Raw genomic sequence first — 17,674 nt, 5'->3', positions numbered from 1 at the left:
ATGCGATGCAAAATACAAAGGTTTCTTGGTTAGCAGCAACAAAGTAAAAGGGGAATAGGAGATGGAAACGGATGTAACAGTCGGAATAAAGCTACAGCCAAAGCAGGGCTGGGGTTTAATGGGGAGGTACAGGGGAAGAAATGTAAACGTGATTTGTTTTGCTTTTTTAAAAGAGCTTTTTCACCATCTCAGCAGGTCAAGCTCAGCTTTGTCTGGGAGTGAGTGCTTGGGAAAGAGTCTTGCCTGATGGCCTTACAGGGGTTGTATGTTCCCAGGCTCCTGGGAAACGTGCCCACTTGCTATAGCCAACCCTCGCTGTAGGGTGTCGAGAGCTCAGCCATCTTCCCCAGGAGGTGGGCAGGAGCCCAGCACGGAGGTCGCCCAGAAGTGCAGGGTCGTGCAAGGATCCGGCCCTTGCTCAGACCCAGGCATGGCAGCAAACTGCTGCCGGCAGACCCAGGCCACCAAAGGGTGGCTTGTCCCACACCTACCTCCTGCCTTGTTTTGCAGGGGCCCGGACCCACGGCAGAGCTTGGACAGGACACAACTCCTTTCTGGCCAGGTCTGGAGCTTGCCCTTGAGCTCTCTCTCCACCTCTGTTCCCCAGCTCTGTAGCAGGGCGCTTCTCCCTCTCCAAAAAGCATTTGGGAGGAGGGGGCAGGGAGATGCTCAAAGAAGGGACTGGGCAGGCAGCTAGCGGGACCAGACCTCTCCCAGGCCCAGGTCTCAGGACCACCATTCCCAGGGAATGACCATGCTGAACCTCCCAGATGCAAAAGGCTGGTAGTCCTATGTCTTATTTAAGTGAAAGTCATAGTGCCTTACTGGTTTTTAAATATGCATTTTCCCAGCCTGACCTCAGCTGCCCTTGAAATAATACTATTGTGCATTGAAGCCCTACGGGGAATTACCATCTGAGCTTGCTCTCCCTTTGTCACTAGAGTCAATTAAAAGCAGCGTAGCTGGTGATTTAATACCTCCAGTGTCTGAGGAAGCCCCACAACCATCCAGAGGCTGGCTCTGGCATTCTAGACACATAATTGGAGTGGAGGAGTGTTTTTTCCAGCCATCCAACATGCTTTCAAATTCATCCATGCCTGTACAAAACACTGAAGCCTCGTGTCCTTGGCTTGTCATCTTCTGAATGTTAATTAATGCCCCAGCATTGCACATTCTCTCTGTGATATGTCCCATGTCAAATTGTTTTCCTATTCCCTATGCACCTTCTCCCTGTGATATGTCCCATGTCAAATTGTTTTCCTATTCCAGGAAACACTGCTCACAAATGAAGTTAAGCTTCCAAGAGCGAGAGAAACCATTGCCCCCAGCTCCCCACAACCAAGTGGAAATTTAAACTGGGCCCAATCCCTCTTGCTCCAGTGCAGAGCAGGAGCCCGGTGCCCTCGGTGTACAGGCAGCAGTGCCGGGGGCCCCAAGATGGGATCCTGCAGCAGGGACTCCTGGTGGGATCTGAATAGCAAAGGCTGAGCTCATTTATTCTTCCTTCCTTACAATCTCCCTTTTCTTTCCATTTCACCACCTCCTTATTTAACATCATCGGCTGTTGTGCAAAACCATCAACCCTGTTTGCAGCAGTGTGACCTACTTTACCATGCCGTCCTGACTTCCTCACTGAAATCGCAAGCTCAGAGCCCACCCAAGCCATTCAGCGTTTCTCAGCTGAATAACAAATCCAATTAGGTGGAAGAAAGCCTGGCTTTCACGCTGTCAGCGCCTGGACATCTCACTTCCCTCTCCCCAGCACACGCTGCACCACTGATGGCCGCGTCTCACAGACATTGCAGACAAGGACCCCTCTGTATTTGTGTGCCCCCCTCCAAATGAAGATGGGGGGAGGGTTCAAGAGGACTGATCCTGGCTATCCCACATGTCCTTTCATTCCTCCCGACAGCCCCCAGGGGCCACAGAGCTCAGGAATCAAATAAGTAAGTTGTGGGTTTTCAGTTCTGGCTCTCTTGGGAAGGCCGCACTTCCCATTGAGGCTGGAGGAATGGTCCAGGGCCATGCCAGGACGGCAGTACTTCCGCTTGTTAAAAAGCTGCTGGCACTTTCAGCCAGGCCGTGATTTAATGACTGATAGAAAGTCCCATCTCTCAGTCCCAGCATCACTCCTAACCCCAGTCCTGCAGCTCAGTCCAGAGAAAACATTGTAATTCTGCCCTTTGCTGCTCCCTTTACTCTCTTTTTCCACCCCAGCAGGGATCCTTCTCCCTACGGCCACCAGCAGGCAGCCAGTCCCCAGGATGCTGGCTCTTCTCCATCGTGGGGGATAGCCGTGCATTAAAAGGGATGAGTAGTAACAAAACAAGGAGAAAAAAGCTTAAGGGCTACCAGGAAAAGCCCGTGTGGTTTCTAACTTCCCTGGCTGAGTAGGATGGACAGCCATCCCCTGCCCCGCAGCGTGTTGCTGCTTGGCTCTCCAGCAGGTGCAGGGAGGCACGGGAGCACCCATCACTCCATTTCTGGGTCGCTGTCTGGAGGAATTACACACGCACACGCAAACAGGAGCCGCTTCCCTCTGACGGCAGCTTCTCTGCACCCAGCCCAGCGCCTGCCGCCTCCTGGCCCCCTCCTCTGCCCACGCCGGGCTTACGGCTGCTCTGGGGCTTCCCACAGGGCTCTGCTAATGACTCACCGCTCTTGCTCTGCTCTAATTAGGCTCCTGTCTAATTAGGCTCACTGGAAAGATGCAGCCGGTGAGAAGCAGCTCTTTGGTGAAAAGAAAGGAGAAAGAAACAGCGTCTGGAGACGCCGAGTGCCGGAGGGAGAGACGCCAGGCTGCGGCGAGAGGTCAGGGGGTATCGGGAATTGCCAGCTGAACTACATCTGTGCAAGGGACGGACTGTAAAGAAAGGAGAGAGCAAAGGGACTTGAACAAACCCCCCCGGGGACCCCCCCGGGGCTCAGCCCTGCTCTCTGGGGAGTAGGAAACAAACCTCGGCTCCATCCCACTGGGGACGCCTGGCTGAGGCGCCGGGATGTCCTCCAGCCAAGAGCGAAGGTTGCTATTTATAGCCCCGTTGAACAAGTTATCGACGTGCAAAAGGAGCCCCCGAATGCCGGGAAAGTGGGACAGGGCTGTGCGGGCAGCGGGGCAGGTCCTGACCTTGCAGCATCCTCCCCTGAGCCACCTTGGAACGGAGGGCAGGAGAGCAGGCTCTGGAGCACAAGCCTTGCTCGGGGGGTATTTCAAGAGGTGTGAAGATAGCTTTTTGCGGGGGATGAGGGGCACCCATTGTGTCTGCCCATCCCTGTGACGTCTGGGGTGCTCACTCGTACGGGCTTTGGTATCAGTTCTAGTGTCAAATATTATTTTCCCCTTAATTTAAACATGTTCCAACCCCCCAACAAATCAACACATTTGCACTGCTTAGCATCCCTCTAACTAATTAACTAATTAACAAAACCCAGGTGCCTTCTATGACAAAGGCAAGTCATTCCTTTACTGTTCACCTTGTAGCTGATCACAAGGCATCTCACTCACTCCCTGAACTAATTAGGGTTTTGCCTTTCCTTCTCTTAATAAAACCTCCATGAATGAGCAGCCTGTCTGCAAGCCCCAGCCCAGCCTGCACCTGTGTCCTTCCAGGCCTCCAATTTCTCACCCTGGAGCCAGCACCGGGACTGAACCCAGCAAGGGCAGGAAAGGGGAAATGCAGATAACACAAATGTTAAAGGTGTCACTAAACCGTATTTCCCACGAGCCTCTCCGGTGCCTGTCAATGCTCCTTTCAGAGTCCTATCCAAGCCTAAGGACCCTTTAGGACCCCTTTTAGGTAAAGGTGCCAGTAAAAATCCAACCACATCCAGATGACCCACCACATGTCCCTGCAGAGATCTTTTGTTCTAAAAGATCTTCTTGGTTGCTAAGAAAAGCCAGGGCTCAGCAAGAAACCTGGGATGCTCAGAAACACGTCACTACTGCTTGAGGACCGTCTAAAATAATTGACGCATGCAGTCTGGGGACAACATCCATTTCATTATCTTAGCTGTGCAGTAATGGCTCGGAGCATGGACCACAGATGAAATTGTAGAAAGCTCGTTCAGGATATTCAAATTGCCACATGGAGATGGCCTGGAGAGGTGGGGTCCTTTGTTTCCTCCTCTGCCAAAGGCAATTTGCATTGCGTGCCTGGGCTCCTCTCCGGCCTATGGAAACAGGGATGGTTTGGTTTGCAATGTGCAGGACCAGAGAAGCTCGTGTTGCCTGATTTGCTCTGCACCCCAGCCTTTCCCTGGCAGGAGCTTGCTTCAGCAAGAATTTGATTTTCTACATATGATTTGTCACCAGTAAATATACTCTTCCTTCTCCCATGACCCATGCCCGTTCTATCACAGCAGCCTGGTGAAGCAGCACGGCCAGCAGCAGCCGCTGTTTTACTGCAGCAATGCAAAGGCTTGGGGTAACCCAGCGGTGCTTTTGTTGGGCATCCAGGTTGCAGAGCCAAGAGGGGCCACAGGAAAACGCGCCCTTTAAATGCCATACACAGGAGCCGACGGTTCGGCAAAAGCTTTTATTCACTTCGGTAAATAGGTGAGCTGGGACGAAGGGAATGCAAATAAAATGAGGACTACTGAACAGCCGTCAAGATAAATGAGCTCTTTCATCTCCTGTCTCACACCCAGGCAGCCGCCTGTCTCGGAGCAAGTGCTGCGTGACAGGGCGTAGGTTTGGGTTCATTGCCACGATCCAGGTTTTTAGAACGGCACATGCAACACAGATGTGAGGGGGAGGAAAAATCCACGCAGTGCACTGCTGGCTAACAGGGCACAGGAGAGCGGGTTGGCATTTCCTAACGCCTGTTAAGAAACAACCCAACACTGCCAAGCAGTGTTCATGTCAGTGACCTGAAGGCTTTGATCCATACATCCGATTCTCCTCAAGCACCCTCCCTCCTTCCCCATCTCACCTCTGAAGACAAGCGAAATGATAGATGGAAGCAAAGCAATTCCTCTGCCTCAAAATCAATACGCAGAGGACAAAAGGCACAGGTCTCCCTGCTCCTTCCGCCTGGGGGGAGGATGCTCGAGTTCTGTGCGGGACTAGCAGTACAGGGACAGCTGTGATTGCTTTTACAGGCAAAAGAAAATGATGGTGGAGAAACTCCAGCCATCGTGGTCCTCTGTGCCAGCTCCTCATCGCGCTGCGGAGCAAACTCTGCTTCGGCTCTGCACTTTTGGCACCCTCTTCTGCCTGGCCTGATGCCTGCAGGCCCTGGGAACAGGACGTACCTTCACGTCCCCAGGGGAGAGGAGCAACCTGGACGCTGGCTACAGCGTTTCTGCTGGGCCTCCTTGCTGGGGACGTGGCAATACATAAAGCACACCGCATTGTGGGTGCAAACATCCCTCCTCCTTTCCCCATCCCCGTCCCTGCAATGAGACATAGCATCTCTAGTTCTCTCAGGCAAATGAGATAAAACCCCCTGTGTCTCAGACTTGCTGAAGACGCAGAGCTATTTTAGCGGGTTACAGAAACTCTATGCCATAAGACAGCACATGCAGCCACCAGACTGCCATTTATCTCGGCTTACGGAGCTGAAGTGGCCGAGATAACGGCTGTAACACTTCCTCCTCTTGTAAAAAGATGAAAAGCCCTGTGTGTGTGGGGAAAGAAACCCAAGGAGCTAATTATTATGGCCATATGCCCTTCAGCAAAATGCAAATCTTCGAAGAGAAGGAAAGTTAGAGAGTCCAATGAGTGCAGACTGGAATCCAGATGACAAAAGCAATGCAAACATTTGATTACATGTTGGGGTTACAGCTATTCATTCAGCCTTGGTGGAACAAAGTCAACAGCAGAAATACCAAAGGTGTGGAAATAAATTGGGCAGAAAACTCAGACTTAAAATCAAATTTATTTAGAGGAAAAATGACTTTACAAGAGGTTGATGCTGATAACTAAAAAGGAAGATAAATAAAAGCTTGTTACAAAACCTAATGGTTTCTGGCAAGTTACAGAAAAACTGAAGAATTTTACAGTCAATAACCTGCTTACTTTTTACATAATTACAAATTAACATACAGCAATTAGGTTTTACCCTCTTTTTTAAAAATTCTTTTTTTCAACTTTTTTTTTAAACTTTTTTTTTAGTGGGTTCAACATGAAAATGCAAAGCATTTTTATTTATTTATTTATTTAAGAAACAAACAAAAAGCAGAGGTATATCAGGTTATTATAATACACCTCCTCAATGCTCTGGGAATTACTCAAGTGCATTCCATATTAGTATAAAATAAACACCAGGCTAAACTTTAACCATAGGCGAACTGAACTGGACATAGGTTTTTGGATTTTCTTTGAGTCAGTGTTTAATATCGATAAAGAAAACAGTAAAATACTTTGGAGCATGGAAAGGATGGATACCTATAGACAGCTTAAATACATACGAAGCTTATAGCTGTATGCAAAGCAGTGAATGTTATCCTGTTCCCCCCTCCCCCTGAGCAATGGAAGCTGAATATATTTGGGCAAAGCATCAGTGTCAGTGAAATGCATGTGGAAAGATAGGGCACCAAGCCCTGAAAACGCAGGTGGGAAGGGAGCTAGTGTTACACTTCCCATCACTGAAGAGCACGAGGTGAATGAGATTAAGCCAGTTCAGTTAGCCTATCTTTAAAATTTAGCTGCATCACCAGATCAAGAATCATTGATTGCTGCCCCTTCTGACAAATGAAGCAAGAGTTACGAGCAGCAGGGGAGGTTTTTTATTTAAAAGGGTGTCTTAAATGATGTTAAATTCCCAAACCTGGCCAGCAGGCAGAATAATTTCCAGAGTTCTGGTTAACAAGGAATGTTTTGTGGGATTTTAGCTGATACTCTCTTGTGCCCCCTGCCCAGTCCTCCCTTGCCCCATGCCAGAGATATCCTGGACAGCTTCCTTGGGATTTGGCACATGGTGAACCTCTTCTGACTCGGTCGCATTTGGAAGGACTGGATTTGGGTATTTCAGCAACAGCTTTGAGATAGCCTAGTGCCTCAAGGAAGGTGCAAAGATGATTGGACTCTATGGATGCTCTTGCCTTCGAAAGGCAGTACAAATCCGCACGAGCTCATGGCGTTACTGTGCTTCTCAGCAGTGGTCAAATTTCAAGAGTGAAGAGTCCACCCTCAGGGGTGGCGAGAGCTCCTGCCCCAGGGATGGCATTTGGGAGGTCTCCCAATGGCCTGGACAGTAAATAACTTAGTGCATGGAAAGGGCCTCACTTTACACTTATCTGGTTGCATCCCCCCACACCTCCTTTGCTCTGGGTTTCTCCAAGGAAAAGGAGAGGGAGGGCTAACCACTGGTGGGACTGCTTCCCTACCGGCAGCAGTACCCGCTGTGAGGAAGGTGATGGTGACGCCAGCATGGGCTCTCCTGGGGGACATACCTGAGCCATCAGAAGCCAGTTCTCTGGTTCTGCCACTCACCCTGTCTGCAGCGGGACTGTAGTCAGACTCACACCCACTTTCGTCTAAAAATAATAGAAAAACCTTGGCCCTTCCTCCCCTCCCAGGGTAAAGCCAAACCAAACCAGGAATATGCCTACTTGCAGCTCAGATTTTGCTGGGGATGCAGAGGGGGGAAGCAATGGCAAAGCTGATTGTCTCCAAATAACCCAAATAAAAAGGGACAAGACCACTTCCATTTAAAGTGCTTTATGGCATCAAACTGACATCAAGTTACATGTTGAGATGATCACTTTGTTTAAAAGAAGCTAAGGCCAAGCCCACACAACTCCATCGACTCTCACACGGTTTGATACAGCTACTCTACCGCTGGGGTATTCTGGCACCCCCAGCTAATACTGACCACTTTTGTACTTCATCTGAGCCCACACTCCCACTTCCCTGGTCATTGAAACCCCTTCTGTTGGGCAGTGAAGACGACCAGGCAAAGAAAAGCCCAAGAAAAGAGTCTGATTTTTCCCCTTCATGAAACACTAGAACAAAAAGCTCTGAGAGCCCTTGCAGGGTCCTCTTCTCCCTCCAACAATATGGGCTTCACACAGACATTTTTGAACCTGCTCTGTGTCCCAGGAACCCAATGCAAAACAGGGTGGTTTGAGTGCTCCAAATGGGATTGAGGGACTGGCTCTGGGAACCAGACACAGTATCAGGCTGGGTTGAAGAAATAACATGCTTTCAACAACTGCAGGATGGATACCAACTGTGGAAGTGGAGCAAATGCAATTTTAAGGCCAGGAAGTGGAAAGGCTTTGGTGCTGTAAAGCTGGGACCATACTCTAGCAGACAACCCTAGGCAACCTGCAGGGATCAGAGTGTGAATCTGACTCTGGGATCCTATGCCAAACCTTTCCAAAGAAAACCTGAGAGGGGAAGAATAAAAGGCTAAAGAGATAAAAACAAGCCCTTGCCTTCCTAAAGGTGAAAGAAGAAGGAAGCAGTGTGGGAGTAAAGGCTTCATTCCAAAAAAGTGAATCATACGGTAACATACATCCTCCAGGGACAAAGGTCTGTCCACCAGAATTTAAGACACAGCTTTGATACGCAGTATTTCTGGTCAGTATATTTCTGGCTCACGCCTGTGGTTTCTTTGACAAGGAACCATGGGGACCTTAGGAAATCACTTAGCAAATACTGTTTTCACTTAGGGCACTGAATGCTCTTTCTGATTTGCACAGGTCAGAAGAGTTGGTCAAGCCAGGCAGAGACCCAGCCCTGCTGCCCTGGGTCATGTGTCTCCCTTTTGATGCCCTTCTTGGAGCCATGGGACATTCCCATGTCATGAATTCAAGATGTGTTGGGATGTGGAAAAGACAATGGGATGAAAAGAAAAGCTTATACTGGCAAAGGCTATTACAGACTGAGGGGAACTTTCAGAAATACCGGGGACCTGATCTCTGTTTACATGACAGTAAATGAGCCATGCACTGCTTTGGTTTCCAAAAATTTCAGCTTGGCACATTCATTTTTGCAGAGGTACAAACAGCAGGGCAGAAGCTATTTTGTGAAATTGGTGTTTTTCTTATGAAAAAGATAACACCACACCACCAGCACATGCCTCCTCCAGCTCCTTTCAGGTTCAGGAGAAGAGCTGCCTGATCTCCCCAGACAAGCAACTGGACCCTCACATCACTGCAAGACACTCCACGTTTTGCTTTCTCCTTTGTCTCCAAGAGGTATGAGAAAACCTAAACAAAAAATTTAAACAAGGAAACTGATAGGAGGAGTCTTGTCTGAAGTCATTGCTTCTTTTTCCAGACTTTTTTTGGCCCAAAGATGCTTTGCCTTAAAGAAAGCTCTCAGTTGAAATTGTGTAACTCTGGGCATGGCATGGGCTGCTAAGCAGCACTGCCCAAACCCTGGTTCTGTAGGAACCAGGGAGATAAGAACATTTGGTTTACCAATCTCTTGGTAACAAAAAACCAAAACAAAAACAAAAAAAGGGAAAGAAAAAAACCAAAACACCCCTCAAACCGCCAAACAAAAGCAAAATAAAAAGTAAAATGAAATAAAAAAATAAAATCAAGTAAACTTCTTTTAAAAAAAGAACTCTTTCAAATAAACAGAAAGATAAATATTTTTTGCAAGCCCTGCTTGCAATTAAGAACAAGCACCAAATAATATTAAAAAAAGCAAAATAAAAATAAATCTCAAACCTTTTTCCTTTCTTTATTTTTTTTTTTTTGTTTTGAGTCTTAATAGTTTAGAGAGCTTCAAAAGCAAGCAGGTGGTTTAGGATTCCTGCACTGACCAAGACAGACCAGTCTAAGTATCCACCTCACCATCAATGTTGCTGATACTCATCAGCACCCAACTCTGAAAACTGCTGCGGGTTACTAGCTTGTGAGAAGCCAGAGAGCAAATTAAAATCAAGCAATAGTGCAAGAAGAAATTTTTTTTTTTTTTTAAAAAGAAAAACTGGTAGGAAAGGAAATACACTCGACAGTTTCATACTCTGAGCAAACCCTTGAGCTATTTTAAAGCTGATAGTGTCTCCTAACCATTTACACATCTGCTCAGGCAATTCCCCTGAGAGGGTTTGGAGGAACAATAATTTTGGAAAAAAGTTTGGCTTGCTGCATTTCTCTTCCCCTGCTGAACACATCCGTATATTCAACAGCTGTACAAACACCTCACAGTCGGCACAGCAAGAGCCACCCTCAGACCTTCCCCTTCTGCTGATGGCAACACGGGGACACACGGACACTTTCACCCTAGAGCCCACGGCAATGGAAACAGACCTGCCACACTGGATGTTTGGACCTGTCCCACAGTGCTTTTGTCCATGAGAATGTATTATCTCCCCAGAAACAGTTAATAAGTGCACAGTATTGTATAGGCATAGCAACTAGGAGCCGCCTCTTTGGAGTTTGCTCTGCTCACATCACTCAGTCCCCTGACCTGCAATATCTCACTGAAGTGCTCTGAAATTGCTGTTGTCTCATTCTGCCTTAGAAACAAGCAAGAGAAGCTGACAAAATCCAGAGAAACAGAAGCCCAATCTTAACACATGAAGTAGGGGAAGAAAAATACAAATAAAAGAACAAAGGTCCCTAAAAGCAGATTTTCAGCCATCTCTCCAGTAAGTCATCAGGCTTGTAATGAAGGGATGCCAAATATAACTGGAGAACTATATTCTGGCAAAAAGAAAAAATAAAAATCTTAACTTAGGGGATGGGAAGGAGTGAACTGGAGCTCAAAGAGACTGCATAAAAAAAAAGTTGCTTAGAGTTGTTCCCACTTGAATACTGTTTGTTCTGGCTCCCTGGGGTTGTCTTACAAGCCTACCAGATTTCTCTTTTCTGCATCATTTTAAATATACCCAAAGACATTCTGCTTGATTCTGGAAACAGTTTGACATTTAAATCCTCTGTCCTATGGAAATCTTTCAGAATTACTTTAAATTTTTTTTTTTCTCTGAATTTTTGTTTTGAACGCTGTTACTGCTTCCTGGTGTAATGTATCCTTCTGAAACCAAACAGTCCATATACTATGAGCACAAAAGGGGCGTGCAAGTCAATGGCATTACAATCGGAGCAGTAAGGGCAAGATATTTAATATCTACACGCTCCCTGAAAGTCATCAGGTATCATCTATCCCCATGGGCCGAGCTAAGCGTGGCTGGACAGACTGTAAGCATATCCCAGTGGATACATAGATACATATATGTATATATACAGTATATCTATATATGCCAGTGTGTACGCACCATTTGTAGAGTCCTAATCTTTTGCTAAATGCTTGGTTTTGGTTACATTCCCCAGAAAAGGGGAATCTGAAGGCACAGACCCCTTAAGGCTATGTTTTCTTATCCTTTAGCAGTAAGAAGAGACAGAAAACATCTATTCCGATCGATTTAACCCAAGGTTTGCACAGAGAGACAGTACTATTTGCTGTGCAGTCAGCCTCTGCGGTGAGAACTCACGCAAAACCACAGGAGAGAGGCCCTTTCCCACCACTTAACAGACTTCATAACATGTTTTATTTAAAACCTCCAGATGCTTGTCAGATGCAGGCACCAGCAGCGTGCTGTGGAGCGGGCAGGGAGATGTCTACTGTACCAATGCCGAGAGTGACCAATGGAACCGTCTGTGCTCAGCAGAAGATCTCCTCACCCTCTGGAGGTGCTTCCGACGAGTGAGAATCTGCAGCACAAAAAAACAGGTGGGAATAACTATGGGAATACAGGAATACAGCAGGCAGAGCAGGACTCCACACACATGGAAACCCCGCTGTCTGCCCAATCCACTGGGCACCTTAAAAGATGTCCAGTTCCCTGATGAGCTACTATGAAATTACATCTCATAATTGCTGAGCTTTCCTGTCCACAGATTGGAAAACATCAGTGAGTTAATATGGATAAGCCAGTCCTCTGAGGGCATGAGCTCAAATTTCATGTGGGTCAGAGGTTTGAGGTGCAGAACTGAGTCCTAAAGGGAGGCAAAATTACCAGAGAAAAAAAACTGCATGGGGTTTGTTTCTTTTTTTTCAGATCAAGAGAAAACATAGACTGGCTTGAGGGGAAGGGAGAGGCCATCAGAAGGGTTGAAGGTATCACTTCCAAACTACAACAGGATTGAAGCAGACAGCAATGCCGCAAGGGTTGCAACAGCCAGGAGCATCCCAGCAGGAGCTCCTGAAAGCACATACACTGAAGCAGGGCATTTTCCTCCTCGAAGCAGAGCAAGCTGAAAAATAAAGGGAGAATCCAGCCTGTGGAGGCTGCTCAGGATGGGATGGGGAAGGGAAGGAGCACGGAGCAGAGTATGTCCCTCTGATAACCCCAGGGGCTGCAGAACAGGCAGAAAAGCCCACAGAAGATCACTTCAAGCTGGGAACTCCACTCATGACAGCTGATCTTCTCCATCCCTGTGTTACCATCCACATTCAAGGCTAGATTTCACGGCTTCCACAAGTTCGCTGGCTGGAGGGAAAAGCCAGCTCACCGACCCTGAAAACACACCTATGACCTCCCCTGGCACTCACCAGACTGTTGGGCGCGATGTCCCCTGCCCTTTTTCTTCTTTTCCTTCTTCTCCTTTGGTTTGGCTAAACTGAAGAGACGGGCAGGCATCTGGGGCTGTTCCTCAGCTGCCTTGTTAGTCTGGTTTGTTGTGCTAAGCAAATGGAAAGTGCTTTTCTCTTTGTGTGTCCTTGAAAGACTGTTCCTTTTAGGGGAGACAGACAGTTCTGCATCAAAGTGCCCTTGTTTAGGAAGGGAAGGGCTCTTCTGCTTGGAGGAGTCATCAATGCTGGATTGGGAGGGGACTCTTGCAAGTTTCTCATGTAGATTTGAAACCTATAAAGGAAAGGAAAAGTGTTTCATTGGGGCATGAAAGAGGCTAGCAGAGAACCTGGATAGGAAAGGTGTGTCCCAGACCACTCATAGAGACAGAGGCTGCTCTTGTGAACATCCAGCCCATTCACCAGCTACAAAGTGGTCCCCATCTAGGCAAAACAATGAGAGAAGCAGCCCTCTGTTTAAGACAAAGAAACGAGGCATATAAAGAGTAACACTCCAGTATCTTTTGCTCCTACATGTACTATGCTATGTATCAACAAGCCAAGGGCAAATATTCTCTAAGATCTCAATACCAAGACTCACCCTGCATCGTTCGTGCACACAGGTGGTGGCAGAAGGCCAAGGAGAAGCGTGCCTCTCCAGCAGGGGAACGCCAGCACACAGCACTGGAGCGGCATGTGTCAAAGGAAGCCTTCCCAAGCAAAAGATGAAAGCAAAAACATTTTTCCTGATTTTTTTTTTTTTTTCCTAACGGCTGTCTCAGGATGTAATTGAGCCCGCACATTCAAAAGGAAGATCAAAACAACAGCTCAACAAAGCCTTACTGAACCCTCTATTAATAGCTCTGAAATGTCAGAAAGATACCTGCCTCAGAAAGGTGCTTCCTTCTCCTAAGCCCCCAGGCCCCGCAGTTATTTTACCTCTCAGCCTCTCCCATAGCATCCATGCCCCTTGCCTGTCTATGTGTGCTCAACGCTGGAACAGCTTCACTGTGTGCTCAGAAAACTTCTGGCCTGATCAGGAACCAGGGTGGGAGGGAGCAAGCCCTCCTTTGATGATTTGCTTTTCAGAGCTCACTGCTGAGCTCTGCAATTAGTCCATTCAGGCACCCAAAATCATTTCCATTCCACAATCCAACATTTATAAACTAATTTTGCTACAGCTCTAAGCAAAGTACGTTCAGAATTAGTGAGTTACAAACAAACAAACAAACAATCAACAACAGGCTTAAGGATCAAATTCAGCCCATGTTTTGCCAACGGATGCTTCTCTCCTCAGCCAGACTGCTGCACAGTTATAAAAAAAATAAACCCCAGCTTGCTGAAAAATGCACAGAGCAGGATCTGCATGTGGGCTTTTCTTTCTGGTTGTGGGCAGCCAGACACCTGAAGCCTCTTGCAACAGAGCCAGGGGCTTTTGCTCACTGAGCCATGACCACATTGCGGGTGCCCAGTCTCTTTAGGACAGGGACGATGCCCATCTCTTTGCTAGATATCCAGAATGCTTTTGGAGATGGATTTAAGCACACAAACAGCCTTCCCTGCAGTTATCAGCTTCGCAAGTGGCTTTCATGACAGCTGGAGGGTGCAGGTAACCTACAACGCTCAGGCTGTTTCCAAGAAGGATGTCTCATCTGCCTGACCGTTCCCCAGAGCTCAGCCCTCATGGGGTGAAGGCCAACATCAAAGGCAGTATCGACCTCCTGGGATTGCCTAGGGCATCTTCTCTGCAAGCCTCCATTCTGCCATCCACCAACACAATGCACAGAAAAGCGGGCAGAGCTCAGGCTGTTATAATCACCTACTGCTCAGGACTGGCCAGGCATTCTGAATACACCATGTTGCATCAACACTGGCAATGCCTCAGCAGCTCTGGAGGTGCAAGAAATGTAGCCCAGCACATCACGTGCAAGGAAAGAGCCAGTTTTGTATACCAGGCCCCGCATGTTTAAGGCTGGGCTGGCGTCCGTCTATCACTGCTGGCATGCAGTTGGCCCAGGAGCTGGCCAGGAGCTCCCTGCAGGGCACAGCTTCCCCAGCAGCCCAGCCACTGGCATCATTTACCTGGTTGTGGTCAGGCTCCTGCCGCATTTGAGCTAATCGCTCAACGTCTTGCTTGAACTGCACCTTCTCCCTCTCCAGCTGCTTCTGCGCTGTGCGAAGCCTCTCCAGGTCGAGCTGGTAGGAAGCCTTCTTCACCTGCAGCTCCTCTCGCTCCCGCTCAAGATCCTGCCACCCTCTCTGGACCTGCTCCTCTCGCTGGGCCAGGTGGGCCTCCTGCTCTGCCAGCTCCTTCTCACGGACTTCCCACTCCTTCTCTCTCCTCCGCCTCTCCTCCTGGTGCTGTGTCTGCTGCTTCTTCAGGTTGGCCAACTCCTGGCGCTGCTTCTCCAGGTTGCGCTGCTTCTCCTGCTCCAGCAGCGAGGTCGGCCGGAAGAAGCTTCGGGTCAGAGCCCTCTCACTCAGAGCCAGCTTCTGGTCCTCGATGTAGGTGTCCTGCTGCAGCACAACGCCCTAGGAGAGAGGGGACACAAATCACTGCAGCGCCCTCTCCACGGAGAGAGGCTCCATGCCTGAAAACCTCAGAGTGCTGTATCGAACCCTTTCTTCTCCCACCAAATTCACAGCTCACCACTGCTGCCTTATGGCTGGGCTACCAGAGGATGCTGGCAGAGCATCTTCCCCAGCAGCTTCCCAAATTCAGGTAAGCACTGGTTCAGTTAGGCAGCAGCTCCTTCCTATGGCCTGCCAGCATGCTGCCTGCAAGCTGGCCGTGGGGTATTCAGCCTCGCAGGGATGTGACAGGCAAAGGGGAAGGGGAGATGAGGGAGTGAAGCATGAGTGGCTGTTACTGGCTGGCAGGATACAGAGTTCAGGCAAGCAGCATGCAAAAGCAGGATGAATGGCCAAGCCTACCTGCAAAGCACTGAGCAGCTTATGGAGGCTGGTAATGGTTTGGAGGACCTGCTGCGAGAAAACAAAAGCGTTGCTATTAGATCTCACTGGGTGCCAGGGTACACGTAAAGCACCCTCCTTTTCCACTGTGACCCACCGGTGGGTCTGACAAGCTGTACAGCCATCCCTCTACACCTTCGTTTTTCTTGCTTTTCACTTGCAATGACTGCGTCATCCCCCAGTACACAAATACATCCGTTGGACACCTCTCAAAGGTGCCTGGCATCATATTCCTCACTTTCCTCGCCATCAGTGTGGCAGGGGAGGAAATGTCTGCAGAAGCACCGAATGGCACAGACCTCATGGGAACTCCCAAGTTGTCCCTGCAAACAATTTCCCACAGCATCAGCTTGCTCAAGAACAAGCAGAGTAATTGGGATGAAACGCAGCAGTTCACTATAAAATTTCAGGGAAAGAACTTCAATGGGTGAAAAAAGAAGAAATCTTAAAATGAATGTGGACTGTTTGTACTCTTCCACCCCGGCTGACCCATACAAGTCCCACTGTCATTAGACAGAAAAACTGCAATACAGCAGGCACGTTCACAGAGGCTCTCTGAAAATACAGGTAAATGCGAACACATCGTGCAGCAATACAGAGCAAGCTACTTTGGAGTGATACCCTATCCCTAAATGTATTTTTAGCCTAGCTAAAAATTTCTCTGAGTCTCCCATATCCTACAATTACTTTTAAGAAGAAGAAAAACCACTGCAGTATTTGCAATAGTGGTGTGATAGCCAGTATTAAGAGAACTGCTTCTCATTCTGCCATTAATGGTAATTGGGAGTTATGAATGTGTATCAAAGGGAGAATAGAAATCTAATTGCCCCAATTCATTGCACCTGCAACATAAAATTAAACTCCCTCTGTCTGCAGATGCACAATAAATACAGCCCTGCGCATCCTAGTGGTAATTAACCCTTGCTGCCTATAATCAGCACATATCCTGCTGGCAAGCAGATGACAATCAGTGAATTCCCTGCCTGAGCATCCAAGGTTAAACAAATAAATGACACAGTGGGTTCAGCTTAATGTATTTAAAAGTCTACATGCACTTCAGCAAATAAAATGTATTTTCTTCTACATTATCACCTATTGAGCCAAATTCACTTGCCACTTAAATGAAGGAAACAGCTGAGCAACGGAATCAATTCTTACCTCGTTATTCCTTTTCAACATGAACATCAGATTAGCATTTCCACCCTATGAAAAGATCACAGATTTAATATGAGGACAAATGAGAAATCACAGCAAATGTGTTCTGAAGCTGAACTAATGACAGACACATTAAACCCCCCTCCATCTTCCATACTGAGAGAATTCATGCATGTTTTTTAGGTAAGTTAAAATCATATAAGATAAAATGTTGATTAGGTATCATTTTGTATTTATATGATGGATCGATCTACAGCAAGAATAGGTGCAAGATTATAGTTGACCTTATCATTTCAATAACAATGCATAATTAAACACATGCTTTAGCTGATATGCAGACAGATGGCAGGTTAGCTGTGCCACAAAGAAATACTACTGATTTGCAAGGGTTTTCAAGTCAGGATTTTAGCTACAGCAAAGTGTTTTTGGCTGCATAATTCCAATTTTATTTTTAACTTATTAGGATACATCTAATTGTCAAGAAATTCAGACATTTTTCAAGACTAGAATTGTCACTTTCTTGAAATCTGAACTCAGTGGCAGCAGAGAGATAAACCAAGTGATACCTTCTTTAAAATGCTGTCTGACTCTGTTCTCCGAAGGTCCTGAGCATCATCGCCTTCATCTTTCGCTCCACCTAAAGGAAGAAGCCAGCATTGACACTGGTTATTCAACATTTTAACCCATAGATGAACTCGCTAATGTCTGAGAAATTTAATACAGGAAACTCAGATGTTTCACAAAAGGGGACACACAGCTCTTCACACTTTAACTAAACGCATTTGCTCCCTACGTATACAGAACATGTCAGCACCACCAGAAAAAGTAGATGTGAATTCAGATTAGGATTGACTTTGGTTTCAGACAACATGCTGATAAATTCAGTGCACTCCTATTAATTGGCGCTCTGTCTAGCCCCTGCACTGCTGTCTACCACCAAAGAATACTTGCTAAGAAGACATGAGAGAGAATAAGAGCAGATGGAGAACAATAACAGTATCATATTAGGCTATATTATTGCAGGTATGGTTTCAATGCCTCTCTTGTGCAAGTGCAATTTACAGCTGAGTC

At 47.4% G+C, this 17,674-nt stretch overlaps 1 protein-coding gene across 10 annotated transcripts in view; it reads right to left on the bottom strand.

The window, feature by feature from the left end:
- Nucleotides 1-5,860: 5,860 nt before the first annotated feature.
- The window catches only part of AKAP13 (A-kinase anchoring protein 13), a 229,029-nt gene continuing 217,215 nt past the window's right edge, over nt 5,861-17,674 (bottom strand). For 8 of the 10 annotated variants that reach the window (XM_052807307.1, XM_052807311.1, XM_052807308.1 and 5 more), the window contains 6 exons: nt 17,170-17,240; nt 16,607-16,651; nt 15,410-15,460; nt 14,558-15,007; nt 12,458-12,770; nt 5,861-11,616 (listed from right to left, as the gene is read on the bottom strand). In XM_052807307.1, the coding sequence (XP_052663267.1) occupies nt 11,567-11,616; nt 12,458-12,770; nt 14,558-15,007; nt 15,410-15,460; nt 16,607-16,651; nt 17,170-17,240 (980 nt within the window). In that variant the 3' untranslated portion in view covers nt 5,861-11,566. The remainder of the gene's footprint in view (nt 11,617-12,457; nt 12,771-14,557; nt 15,008-15,409; nt 15,461-16,606; nt 16,652-17,169; nt 17,241-17,674) is intronic. The other 2 variants (XM_052807309.1, XM_052807310.1) reach the window with 2 other exon arrangements.

The sequence above is a fragment of the Harpia harpyja genome, chromosome 14 (assembly GCF_026419915.1).
Source record: "Harpia harpyja isolate bHarHar1 chromosome 14, bHarHar1 primary haplotype, whole genome shotgun sequence".
In the NCBI taxonomy this organism is placed as follows: domain Eukaryota; kingdom Metazoa; phylum Chordata; class Aves; order Accipitriformes; family Accipitridae; genus Harpia; species Harpia harpyja.
Note: the sequence above shows the minus strand (reverse complement) of the source record. Positions and strands in the feature narration are given on the sequence as shown.